At 48.9% G+C, this 14,379-nt stretch overlaps 1 protein-coding gene across 1 annotated transcript; it reads left to right on the forward strand.

The window, feature by feature from the left end:
* Positions 1-7,307: 7,307 nt before the first annotated feature.
* On the forward strand, positions 7,308-14,379 carry LOC149346239 (cytoglobin-1-like). The gene is made up of 2 exons (XM_089585361.1): positions 7,308-7,848; positions 13,975-14,379. The coding sequence occupies exons 1-2, from the start codon at positions 7,387-7,389 to the stop codon at positions 14,377-14,379; spliced, it is 867 nt and encodes a 288-aa protein (XP_089441487.1). The 5' UTR covers positions 7,308-7,386.

Consider the following 14,379-nt stretch of genomic DNA (forward strand, 5'->3'; position numbering starts at 1 on the left):
ACATGCTGCAGCGTGGCGTCATACAACCATCGCACAGTCTTTGGGCTTCCCCCGTCGTCTTTGTCACCAAGAAAGATGGCTCTATCTGCTTTTGCGTTGACTACCGGCGCCTCAACAAAATCACCCGCAAAGACGTCTATCCGCTGCCCCGCATTGATGACGCACTTGACTGCTTGCAGGGAGCTGAATTCTTTTCTTCTTTAGATCTACGTTCGGGCTATTGGCAAGTCCCGATGGCCGACGCTGACCGCTCCAAGAGAGCCTTTGTGACGCCTGACGGGGTGTATGAATTCAACGTCATGCCCTTCGGACTATGCAAGGCCCCATGCCACTTTTGAGCGGATGATGGACACGATACTGCGCGGCCTGAAATGGAAAACATGCTTATGTTACTCGGACGACATCGTTGTTTTGTCCCCCCATTTCCAGACGCACCTCGTTCGCCTGGAGCAAGTTTTGGAATTCCTCGCTGCAGCCGGGATTCAACTCAATTTAAAGAAATGTCGCTTCGTCGCTCGCCAGTTGACGATTTTGCGCCACGTTGTGTCGAAACAGGGTGTCCTTCTTGACCCAGCAAAGCTTCGTGCTGTCTCTGAGTTCCCGAAGCCCTCTACGATGAAGGAACTTCGCAGTTTCATCGGCTTATGTTCTTACTTCCGGCGCTTTATCCGAAATTTTGCTTCTATCATCGCTCCTCTGACTGCCCTTCTTCGTGGCAGCAGCGACCTATCAAGCTGGAGTCCTGCCTGTGACGAAGCGTTCATCACGTTGCGCCGTGTGCTTACCTATCCGCCCATACTGCGCCACTTTGATCCTGCTTCTCCAACTGAAATCCACACAGATGCCAGTGGCGTTGGTATCGGTGCTGTTCTTGCTCAACGCAAACCGGGGTATGCGGAGTATGTTGTTGCATACGCGAGCCGCACCCTGACGAAACCAGAGCAAAACTACTCAGTCACTGAAAAAGTGCTTGGCGATCGTTTGGGCGATCGGGAAATTTCGGCCTTACGTATACGGCCGGCCTTTCGAGGTCGTCACGGACCACCATTCCCTATGTTGGCTGTCCTCCCTAAAAGACCCAAATGGCCGCCTCGCCCGATGGTACTTACGCCTTCAAGAGTACGATATTGGTGTGATCTATCGCTCTGGCAGGAAGCATAACGACGCCGACGCTTTGTCTTGTTCACCTCTACCCAATAAAAGTGCCTCTCCTCCCGCCATCGACTGCGCCCCCTTGTCATTGGACGATATACCGAACGAGCAATCCAAGGACCCTTGCATCACTTCTCTTGTACGCTATCTTTCAGACCGTTCTGTCGTGTCGGTACCGCGCGCAATCCGCCGTTAGGCTGCCCACTTCACTATTCATGATGGGATTTTGTAGCGCCGAAATTACCTCTCTTATGGCCGCAAATGGTTCCTAGTGATCCCTGTACATTTACGCTCAGAAATATGCGCAGCCTTTCATAGCAAGCTGGTCACGGTGGTGCTTTCAAGACCTACAACCGGCTTCGCTTCCGCTATTACTGGCGCGGCATGTATAACTACGTGCGAAAATTTGTTCCTGTCCCGATTGCTAGCGCCGCAAGCCCGGTCATCACCATTCTACCGGCCCTATGCAGCCTTTGCCTTGCCCATCCCGGCCATTTGACCGAGTTGGCATTGACCTGTATGGACCACTTCCCTACATTGCTGCAGGAAACCGCCGGGTCATCGTCGCTGTAGACCACCTGACACGGTATGCCAAAACAGCCGCCCTCCCAGCTGCTACGGCGCGGGATGTTGCAGCCTTCCTCTTTCACCATTTCATACTTCGGCACGGAGCCCCGCGTGAACTGTTCAGCGACCGTGGGCGGGTGTTTCTGTCAGACGTCGTTCCATCTCTTCTGCAGCAATGCAACATTACTCGCCGCACCACTACTGCCTATCATCCCCAGACGAACGGCTTGACAGAACGTTTCAATCAAACATTGGGTGACATGTTGTTAATGTACGTGGCGGCAGACCATTCTAACTGGGACGCCGTCCTCCCCTTCGTCACATATGCCTACAACACCGCTACGCAGAGCACTACTGGTTGCTCACCATTCTTCCTTCTATACGGCCGTGAACCATCCTCGCCGCTCGACACTATTCTTCCGTACCATTCTGATTCGTCGGAATCCTCAACCGTATCTGAAGCCTCCAGACACGCTGAAGAGTGCCGCCAGCTCGCCCGGTCATTCACGTCCGACGACCAAGGGCGCCGGAAATACCGCTTCGACCACTCCCATGGCATAGACACTTTTTAGCCGCAATCCCTTGTTTGGCTCCGTGTGCCTTCTGCTGCACCAGGTCTCTCTACCAAATTGCTGCCAAACTACCAGGGACCATACCGTGTCCTTGAGCGCACTTCTCCCGTCAATTACATCGTTGAGCCCGTGACGCCATCACCCGATCTCCGACGGTGGGCGCGAGACCGTGCACGTTTCGCGTTTGAAGCCGCACTACGACCCCTGCGTCCTGTTGACCCCCTAAATCGCCAGGATGGCTCTTTTTCCCCCGGGGCCAAATGTAAAGAGGAAAATGCTTAGCACTCGGAGCAACAGAACCGATGCGCGGCGCGAGGCGAGAAGACGATCGGCAGCTGAAGCAGCAGAGCCGACGCGCGGCGCGAGACGAGAGCATCAACTGTTCTGGGACCGGACCTGACCTTGCCTGCGCCAACCGGCCTTCACAACCAGTCATCGCTTGCCAATAAAGGCCGTTGCACATGTAAAAAATTTTTCACAGTAAACCATGATCACATGAATCCATTGATGATTAAGCGCATTTTGTCCACCAAAATGCGACATATATTGATTACAATCCTAACAATATCTTATGATCAAAAATTAGCAAACTGTTCTGTGTGGCTAAGCGCGGAATATCGTGTGGTATTACTAGTTGGGGTGGGCACTTAGGCTCCTTATGTGCTAAGGGCATTAGACCTTAAGACATTTACCATAAAAGACTTTGGCCTAAAGGCTTTTTACCTAAAAGCTTTTAACTTGAAGGCATTTCCCATGAATGCTTTCAGCGTAAAGCCCTTTACCAAAAACGTTTACCTTAAAGGTATTTTAACAATATGGCCAAACTGGTGAGTTGGTGAAAAATTGCGAAAGACGAAGATAGAAGGCAGTGTCCTGTGTTTCTTCTGTCTTCGTCTTTCTCGCTGTTTAATCGTAAGAAAATATTCGGTAAAAACGTCGGTAAAGGCCTAAATGCCTTCGCAGGTGAAGGTTCACCAGGTGTCCATCACCAGGGAGGTCCCGGAAGGCATTTGCCATGAAGAGCTTTGACCTAAACACTTATACCCCACGGCCTTTCGGCGAAGACCTTGGTAAAGGCCTAAGGGCCATCACCCCAAGGACTTACACACAGTAACGACGAAAAAAGGTTAGGAGTGCGGCGTGCCACCGGAGCGGCATGTACTAACTCCCTGCGCTGCGGTTACGGACACGCCGATAACAAAAATGCCAGGTGTGTTCGCGACGCACCGTGCGATTTTTATCGCTACCGCACAAAAAGTGCAGATTTTTGTAGTAATTCTTGTGCAACTTAATTTTCCTTTGTTGTGTGTTATGGAAGCTAGTGTGAGTGATGATTTTAGTCTCTCGGACGATGTGTCTTACAAGTTATCACGCCATTATGATTTGAGCATAGCCAAGACCATAAGGCAGGTGACCCCCTACACCGCACTGTGAACTTCACAAAATCGCCCCTGCATCGACTTTCCTGATGGATCCACGACATGCTGAGCCCTCCATTCGGAAGGACGACGACATACGTTGGGAACTTTTCAACCTTTGTTCCAAAGATTCGTGGTCTGGAGTTAGACGCAGTGGAGATTTTCCGACATGATATATCTAAATGCGCTATCAATGTTAACTACATTGTTTTATTCACGAATGTATACTGTTGTCCATACAGCTTTGTTTAAAGTACTACAAGCCAATGGGTTGCAAATTTTTTATCATTCCCTCATCCATGTACATGCATGGAACCTTACAGAAAGACACACTAGCTAACGGTTATTTTTGCTGTGCGATCCTTTCTAATAAGCAACCCATTGCTGACTGCTTTTAATCTAAGTACTTAAAGCTGTGCGAACATTTTCTTTAAATGCGCCATTATACTGGATGTTGTCCTCCTCATCACATTCATTTGTTATACAATATGAGAGATCACGATTTTTTTTAGTGCTGGCATTGCATCATCAAAAAGCACTTTGTGAATTGGTTGGCGAAGGTAGATACAATGTTCATCGCACCTCACCTGTATACATTTCTTGACAGGAAGGAGAGTAAATGAATTATATGCAATGCCCGCGCACATTTATTATTGTGTGTGTTAGGTTTTCATTAAAGAAAAATGCCTATTCTGTGTACATGATTTTCTGTGCTTTTCGTATTTTGGAATGTGAAATTCTTGTTATTGCTTGAATGTTTTTGAAAATGTTCTGATTTGTATTAAAATTTGACAAAATTCTTTTCCCCGAACGAAGGGTGTACGTTGTATCAATTGGTTCTGGTTTTCTTTTGGAATTGATGGATGAACTATTTGCTTGTTTGTTTTTATGTGTGCTTACTGATCGGCTGTTTGTGTCACGTGATTTTTGTCTATAAATACTAGTGGGGGTCCAGTAAATTGTGTCTTTTGTCTCAATTTACATGGAGCCTGGTCTCTCCATGCGGCTGCCCTGGCCAATACTATTGTTAGCAACCGCAATTCGCTGCCCATGTCAGCCTGTGCTTAAAGGTGCACTACAGAGGATTCTCAGCTCGTCCGTTTACCGCGGTAACTCGATCAGCATGCTCCGAGCATTCTCGGGAATTTCGAATTATTATCATGTGCTGCCGCTTTCCCTGTTAAATCGAAGTAAACATTCGGGCTTCCGCCTCCTTTTTTTTTTCAACTCACCTCCGAAATGAGGAGGAGTCAGCCAACGCGTGGAGTGCCTTTCAGCCAGCCGCGTGGCGGCTTGCCAGTATGCCATCGGTGGAGTGATACGTAGCGATCGGTGAAAGCAAAGGGTCCACGAGTATTTTTATTTCTGCGGGCCTCATTTGCAGCCATGTGGTCTGCCACCGAAACTGTTTATTCACGGAAACTAAAAAAACAAAACAAAATAAAAGCTAAAGATAAGCCGCAACACAACTGGCTGAAAGGAACTCCACAGCTGGCTGACTCCTGTTTTCGAGAGTGAGTTAAAAAAAGGTGGGAGCTGGGACGTTTATTTCAATTTGATGGTAAATCGACCGCACAAGACAATCATTCGACGTTTCTAAGAATGCTCGAAGAGTGTACATCGAGTTCCTGCGGTAAAAAGTTGATTTCAGATTCTTCTTTAGTCCACCTTTAATATTACTTATCGGGATAAGATCATTGAGCGGCCCACCTACTTTTCTGGAAAACTTATCGCTGTGAAGGGGGACATTCCTACGGCTGCTTTTACTCCGGTGTTCTTTACGGCTCACGTCGCACTCCTCCCCGAGGCCCTTCTAGCGGTACTCCTCCTCCTACGCTTACGACGAAGTTTGTTAATTTTACAGGAATTTCAATACTTCCTGGATAATATCTATTATAATGAGAAGACAGCATGACATAGCAGCAGATCATTCACTAATGAACGTAGCATCATATGCATTTGGGACACCTGAACCCCTCAATCGCTCATTTATGGAATGGATCGTTAGCATAATATTTCTCGTTCATGTTTCTATTTCCGTTTTACCTTGAGCCAATCGTCACCAACAAAAAGGAACAAGAATACTGAGCTACGATCTTGGGAACCTCGTTCGGGCGTCGGCAGCTTTTCATAGCTGTCTCCGCTTGTCACAAAGAGCTGCCAGAAAAGAAGTTCCCTATTAGAGTTACGTAACTAGGACTGTTTGTTTACAGAGTTTCAACGACTCAAAGCGCCTCAGGCTATGAGAGACGCCGTAGTGAAGGGTTTCAGATATTTCGATCACCTGGGGTTCATTGACGTGCACTGACATCGCGCAGTACACGAGCCTCTAGAATTTCACCTCCATCTAAATTCGACCGCCGCGGCCGGGATCAACCCGCATCTTCCCGGTCAGCAGCCGAGCACCACAACCACTGTGTCACTGCGGTGGCCCGTAACGATGCCTGATAAGGTGCGGGTGTGAAATAGGGGTTAAAGTTGCACTTTTCGAAAGGTCTGGTTTGCACTTTTCGCCCGGTCTCGTTGGGGTGTCTTGTCTGCGGGCCGGTTTACTCCGCTCTTTTAACGCGAAAGCTAAGGGCCCCGGTCAGCGGGAACCTCGACGTCGGCGGCATTTCAAGTAAAGCGGGTTCCCCACCTGCATGCCTACCCACCGCACTGTGACCAAACTGCTCAACGGGGCAGATGGCAGTAAAATTAATGATAAATAGCGAGAGGCTCCTTGCTAAGAGCAACGAGGGTCCCAGAAGCCCAGACGTTGGCTGTGTTTGAAACAGCCACGTATCGGTGGTGTCGGTCACCGCTTAGCAGCTGTACTAGGCGCCAGTAGTATGAGGATTCCCCGGGGTGTAGGGTTGCAAAGTATGACGAATTCCGCATACATAGGCATACAGGCAGAACCTAAGCGCAAGGGAGTACTTCCGTGCTACGAATATAATTTTATCGCACTGTATTCTTACGGGCTGATTAGGCGTTATGTTATTCTGAAAGAAAGAACAGCGTCCGTGTCTACGAAGTGATACGCAAAGACTGTCCCATACCGCTGAGCGGACACATTTACGCTATCCCGTCATACCCTTAAGGCAGGTCTTAAGTGTCCCTTCAAGTTTCTACTGTTAATTAATCATGCAGCAACTTATCTGTTCCTTGGCAAATTAAACAATCTAAACCAAACAAACGGTAGTTTAGATAATGGGGGTGCTGTTCCAGGCTAGTTGGTTGGGGTAATATTTAGAAATATTACCTCAACTTATGTTTAGAAAATCTGCCTTTAAGCAGTCAGTATTAGCACTTCTTGGGCTGTGATATATTTGTGCATTTTACAAATTAGCCTAACTGCTTCGATCATTTCGTTTTCTATGCGAAATGTAAGCTGGTAAGTAATCAAAGAGGGGATAAATAGCAGTTCTTTTTATTGCCAACAGAATCACTAGGGCATTTGCGCATTCGAAAGTGATGCTTTGCGTCCTTTAACAGGAATAACTTTCATTTTAGCCACTATGTTCGTCTTTTATTGTGGCTTCCAATTCTCTCCCAAAAGCAGCACGCTCCGAGACGAAGAAGGTGAAGAAGAACCACCACCGCTGCGATCCTTACGCTCCTGGTCTCATTGCGCCTTCGAGGTTCGTGGCCGTAGCAGCGGTGAACTGTCCCGAAGAAAACCCGTCGGGGAAGCGATGGGAAACGCGAGCCGCAAGGCTGGCGAGTTGCCGGACCAGCAGACGGGCTTGACAGAGAGCGAGGTGAAGATCATCCAGGAGACGTGGCGCAACTTCTGCAAGGAGAACCGCGAGTACGGCGTGCTCCTATTCCTCTCCATGTTCGTCAAGCACCCCGAGTACCTGAAGATGTTCAAGCACTTCCGCGGAAAGGCAGTCGCCACGCTCAAGGACGACCCAGCGTTCAGGGCGCACGGATGCTCCATCGGATACCACCTCACCTCCATGGTGGAGAGCCTGCACGACCCAGCAACCTTCGAGGTGCTCGTGCGGCGCAACGCGACCGAACACCTGCGCCGAAAGGGAGTCAAGCCGTACCACTTCGAGGTGATGGGCCAGTGTCTCGTGGACGTGCTGCAGGCGAAGGACGAGAAGCGCATGACACCCGCTGCCGTCGAGGCCTGGGGAAAATTCCTGAAGGTGAGCGAGGACTCTTTTTGCACAGGACTCCCGTTACTAGTCTTTGTTTTAAATTCAGCCGAGGAGAACCGAACACAGCTTGCTTCATTTTGTTCCTTCTTCAGTCACTGCACTGGCTGGTTAAGTCCTTGCCGCATAGCGCATTGTACATGATGCGGGGCATTTTCTATGACCTAGGTAATCGTAAACGGCAAGTGGATGTAGTGTGCGTTTCTTGGGGAAATTCGATACGTAACGAAACGATTTTCTGCGTTTGAACTGATTGAAGCTAGCGTCTAAAAATGATTAGGTCATACAATAGCTCTCGTACTGAATATGTCTCATACACCCTATTAACCTCACTAAACCCTATGACATCGCGTTTAATACCCGCTACTTCATCGAATAGCACTGACAGGCTACCCTCACTGGATTAGGTTCTAGAGTTAAACGTTGCCAGGTTCAGTTTACAATGGCGGCCTGTCCGGAGCCAGAGAATCTAGCACCCTCCGCTGCGTCACAAGTCTGACCGCCGCCTTGATCACTTGCTGCGCAGCCGCTAGGGACTGAGGGCCGGCGGTTAATTCGTTTTTTCATATAGGAGGTTTTGGCCAAGTACTACTCCAGGGTGGAGAAATCGTGCTCTGGTAAGGGAATTCGTTTTCGGTTCCCATCACCGAGATCAAGCCGCACCCCAGGCCTGGTTATGCAGTTCCATCGCCACGCGGATTTTTTTTTTCCTAAACACGGTGGAGAATTGCGCCACCGGGATTCGAACGACGGTTTTACGCGAGGAAGATGCTTTACCTCTCCGCTATCGCTGCACGTCAGTGGTCATACTTACCCTGAAACTTTCTTAATCCTGCAGCATTGTTCCCGAGACATGAGATGAGCCAATGACTTCTTAACTGCGCAGCCAGCGATCACTGAGCGTCAACTGAAGTCCGTCAGGTTTTAGCAGACGAAGACAACACGGGAGCAGCACGTCGCCTTCAGTTTGCTTGATTAAGATGTGAGCGTGTCACTGCCTCAAGCGTCATCATCCCTGTACGTGACGGGATTACAGAGAACATCAAGGAAATCATTGCGTTGCTCTTGTTCTGAAATTACTGTTTGATGCGGCACTGGGCATTACTAGAAATCGGCCAGCCGAGGTGCTGGTGAAAAGATTATCGACGCCTTAACAAAGGCGCGACGATTGCTTTATTAGACGGATTATGTGGCGCTAGGGACACCTTCACCATCATCGGCGGATACGCAGTGCACTCCCCGAAACAAGACAACTCCCCCGGCTTCAACATTGACCCAGCCCTTCCCCGAAAACCAAGACTCGGTATGCAGTCAACTTCAAAGTTAGAACGAGTCATTCTCGTCGTCCTCTAAAGTCCACAAATAGCTTTTGCAGAACACCGCAAGGCAGTAATGAACACGCACGACCTCTCTGCCAAAATCTATACCGTGTGTCACCGTGAGGACGCAAATCTATCAGCACCGAAGTGAAAGAAGTGCATCGCCAAAGCGCCATCCAGCCGTCGTAGAGCCCCCGGATGGCAAGGGCTGTGTTGGTGAGAACGAGAGACGGCACATTTAGTTTCTTTATTGATTACCGGCGGCTGAACAACCTAACAAAAATGACTTCTGTACGCCATCCTCGAGGCCAACGATACGCTACAGCGGCTCCGCCAGGCCAAGCACTTTTCTGTGGTGGATCTAAAGAGCGGTTACTGGCAGACTGAAGACGGCGAAATGGATCGAGGAAGAACCTCCCACACTGCAGATGGCCTATGCGAGTTCGAGATCATGTCACTTGAGACTCGCTCCGCACGAGCAACTTTTCAGTGATTAATGGACGTTCTGTGTTTAGGCCTCAAAATCTAGACGACGTCCTAGCCTTTGTGATCAGCTTCAGTGAACGCCTGCAGAGGTTAAGGCAGTACTGGATGCAATGAGGTGTTCCTTAGTTACCCTGAAGCCTGAGAAATGCCGCTTACCTACCAGAAACGGCTGTTCCTCGGCTAGATCATCAGCAAGGACTGTGTATGCACCGACACAAAGCAGAGTTGTTGCACAATTTCCGCTGCGCACGAAAAGAAAGTTTTGCGCAGAGTTCTATGTTTGTGCGCGCATTCTCGACGATTCGTCAATACCTTCTCACTCATCGCCAATGCTCTGACCCAGCTTAGAAAGGCGGATGTGCCATCCAAGTGGAAAGTGCAAAAAGTGGAAGCCCTGATTCAACGTCCGCGTCGCTTACAGTTCCCTCCGGTTTGTGGGCATATTATCAAGCCGAGACAGAAATTCATAATGACGCAATTAGCCTGGGCCTACGCGGAGACCTAGTTCAGAGAAATGGCGGGCTCGAACACGTAATCGCGTCTGCGAAACTTTCCCTGTCAAAGGTTGAGGTGAACTGTTCGACGACTGAGACGGAGTGCCTTCCCATGATTTGGGGAACATCGAAATTTCGCCCATACATGTAGCAATGCGTATTGAGTGCTGTCCGCTAGCACCAAAAACTGTGCTGGATTGTCAGTCTGAAGAAGCCCTCATACTGCTTAAGGGAAATAAATAGCGCACAAGAGAAGACGGGACAAGCGAGGAGACACAGACAAGCGCTAACTTTCAACAGACGGTTTATTGCAAAATCGGGAGCATATATACACATGTCCAGAAAGGCAACAAAGAAAAGGATCGAAGATAAGATCAACAAGACACACACCCCCTCGACGGCACATCTGCTTATCGTGCCAGATATACAAGCTCTTTTTTCGACAAATTAACGGAAGGTTCACCGACACAATCCGGTCCAAAACGCACGATGTTCGACGCTTCAACAATCTGCCGTGCGTTTTGGACCGGATTGTGTCAGTGAACCTTCCGTTAATTTGTCGAAAAAAGAGCTTGCATATCTGGCACGATAAGCAGATGTGCCGTCGAGGGGGTGTGTGTCTTGTTGATCTTATCTTCGATCCTTTTCTTTGTTGCCTATCTGGACATGTGTATATATGCTCCCGATTTTGCAATAAACCGTCTGTTGAAAGTTAGCGCTTGTCTGTGTCTCCTCGCTTGTCCCGTCTTCTCTTGTGCGCTATTTATTTCCCTTAAGTATGTCATACCAACATGCCCAAGCCTCATCTCTTCCTCATACTGCCTCACTCGTTGAGGCGTGTGTCTTCAGCTGTTCGACGTCACTGTATCTGCAAGTCTGGGCGGAAGTACTGCGACCTAGAGCGCCTGGCACCAACCGTTGTGGCCGCACAACGAAGACACGATGATGATGACGCCTTCCGGGAACCGTTAACTGCCAGCAATTTCACGCGATAGCATTGCTGGGATCCTGAGCTAAAAGGCCTTGCCTAGTAGCTGGAAATCAGGACCACTTCACAGACCACAGTATCCCGACGCCATCTGCCATCCTTCTCCTTACAGAAAGACGTTCTTGTGAAGAAAAATTTCGCAGCTTCAGATACCGCTGCCTTCGTGTTGTGCCTACAAGCCAGAGAAAAGAAATCACGTTTCACATGACCAGCCGACATTCACACGCAGGCTCTGCCTAATTGAAGAGAAGCATTGTTGGACCTGGTTATCCCCTGATGTTACACGATGCGTGAAAATTTGCCGTGCCTGCCAGCGTCGAAGGATGCAGACGACCAGGCCAGCTGGACTACTAAAACATTTACCGCCACTGACAAAATCCTTCTAACAGGGATGGATCTCTTTGGCCTTTTGCAAACGTCAACATTGGGCCACGAGTGCATCATGCGGCGTCTGATTACCTGACCCGCGACACCGAAACGAAAGCCGTGCCAACGGTGGTGCTGAGGAAGCCACAGAATGTTTTTTCGAGCAGTTCCGGTTGCGTTACGGCGCCCCAGAAATTCTTATCGCAACGCAAGCTATTTTCAGGGATCTACAACCACGCCGGCAACTGGAAAGCAACCACATATCACCCGTAGGCCAGTAGCCTTGCGGAGCGTTTGATGAATAGTATTGTGGGCATGGTGTCTTTGTGCGTCAACGCCGAACGCAGAACACGGGACGTGATCTTGGCCTGCGTGGCTTTCGCCTACAGCATCGTTGTCCAGGAGACAACCGAGTCAACCACATTTCAGCTCGTATTAGGCAAGGAGGCCACCACAATGTTCGACGCTATGTTGCAGGACTTCACTGATGAGGAAAAAATTTAAGTCGCCGCCGACCTTTAACCCCGACGTTTTGATTGCCTTAGCAATGGAGACCAACAGCGCACCGACACCCGAGACTACCATTTACGCTTACGCCACGCATAATATAAGCCAGGTGACCGAATGTAGGTTTGGACACCCAACCGCTGCCGTAGACTGAGCGAAAAAATTTTGCGGCGCTGCTTCGTCCCGTGCAATATCATTCGGCGACTAGGTGAGCTGGACTATGAAGTTTGTCCTGATCGAATGACAGAATCCGCGCGGCACCGCACTCGACCACTAGTGGTGCATGGCCTTTGTCCACAGTCATTTATTGGCGCTAATGTACGCTAGGTGCTTTTGTTTAAAGTTTACTTCACCTACCTTTTTTCCATTGTTAATCAAGGGAACGACGCTTAACTAAAATGGGGCTAATGCCGCAATTGTTTTTACCGTTTTTTATCCTTTGTCACATCCAATGGCACGCGGCTGATATATCTCGAATGATCACAGCCATGCCGAAGCTTTTTTATATCGCTCAGGGTTGTCGTAGTTACCTAGTGCCGCATCTCGAACGTTCTCTGCCAGCCTTAAATTCAGCACTGCCAAGAGCAGCGATGATTCACTTTTTCGATGACCGTTGAGCATATCCGTTGCAATCGCAGCCGCCAAGTAGTTGTGGAAGCCGCTTAGCCCAACTAAGGTATCGTTGAAAAACAACGTAAATCTCAAGCAGTCCACGACGTTATGAGCGCCATGTGACAACATAAAAGTAATCGCTATCTTTGCGGGCGGGCAATAAAAGTTTTTTTGTCACCAAGAAAAATGGGGATTGAATGCAGAGTTATTCCACCGGGTACTACGTTCGTGAATTGCAGTCTGCTTACAAACTAACTGTATTGGAGCACTAATACGAGCGTGTGAAACCTCTTGTGACCACCTCCAGAATGCTTTAAACCCTGCTACATCCACGGCGGTGGGGTGATTCTTTTTGAGGAGGCGTCTTTGAAGCCTGGAGGTGAAAAATAGCGACTCGAAGTTTCCTAACTTAATTCATAAGTAATGAATGAATTAGTCAATTAATTAGTTCATTCAATCGCCAATCCACAGGAGCCTAAGAAAAGCTGTTTTACGGAGGATTCAGTAGTGCCTGCCCGCAAAGCACAGTGGCAGCGGAAGCACAAAGGAGTGCCGAAATAGATACACCCGTCATGATATCAATGAAATCAATTTCAACTCCGTATTAACCTAGGAACGAACGAAAATGAAACATTTACGCTGGCGGTTGTAAGTAAACATACATACACACAGTCTAAATATCATCCATTATTGTACCTGTGGGTTTGAACAAGTGCTTAAGTTCAAAGAGCGCTAACTTCGAAAGATTTACGCCTAACTTTCTGTAGCCATTTTGAAGCCTTGGTAAAATATTTTACAGCATCTCTCTCCCGTATTTGGTACGGCATTGGAGATTATAGAGTCATCGGTAGCCCTTCTGGGATACTGCGCATCGTTTCAGTACAAGGCGGCTACATTTGGAAGGAGTGTCTGTACTAAAATATTATTTTCGAGAGAATCTTTGCCGGTAAAAACGGTGTGGTCTGTGTGCTTTAAAGTGCCTAAATAGACGGTCAGCAGACTGTAAAATTTATATTAGCTAACATACTCTGCAATCCTTTCTTTGTTTATAGCACCGTTATTTAACCCGTCTCAGCAGGGGTGCCCCACACTTTTTAATTACATAAGGAAGATGCGAATAAAACATTACAAATCTTTGGTTTCACACATTGAGGAAGTTCATAGGGATGATGATTCAAGAATACTGTGACGAACACCAAGTAACCTCGTGTTCAGACCAATACAGATTTTCAGAGTTACGCCTAACTGCTAGCAGGGTAAGTAATAATACGGGCCTTACCACGGCAGTGAATGAGCGTTTTTTCTGTTAAATATTCGGGTTAAATTCGCCCCGCTTAACTCGCAGTGCATGGTGGCGATCATCACGGACGTGTACCACCAGGCGGCCGTTGAGCGCGCCGAGCGGGGCTCAATGGCCTCGGTGGTGACCTCGGACGAAGGGAGCCACATGTCGAGCGTGTTGGACGAAGCGCTAGTCCACACGGCCGAGGAGAACTTGAAAGGAGGCGTCGGCAGTTCGGGGAAGCGGTCCACACACCCGGCATCGCCAGCTGACGCGGCCGCGAAGAAACCACCGCACGCGACTGCCAAGCCGAGTGGTGGCTCTTCGACAGCTAAGACGGGATCCGAGGCGCCCAAGGCGGACTCCGAAGCGACATCGCCGAAGGAGAAGCGCGCAGCCAAAGAAAAGAGCGCCAAGCAGAAGGATGCCGCCCAGGGGAAGAGCGTGCCGAAGGAAAATAAGCACTAA

Source organism: Amblyomma mixtum, chromosome 4 (assembly GCF_055824585.1).
Source record: "Amblyomma mixtum isolate Tamu chromosome 4, ASM5582458v1, whole genome shotgun sequence".
Taxonomy (NCBI): Eukaryota; Metazoa; Arthropoda; class Arachnida; order Ixodida; family Ixodidae; genus Amblyomma; species Amblyomma mixtum.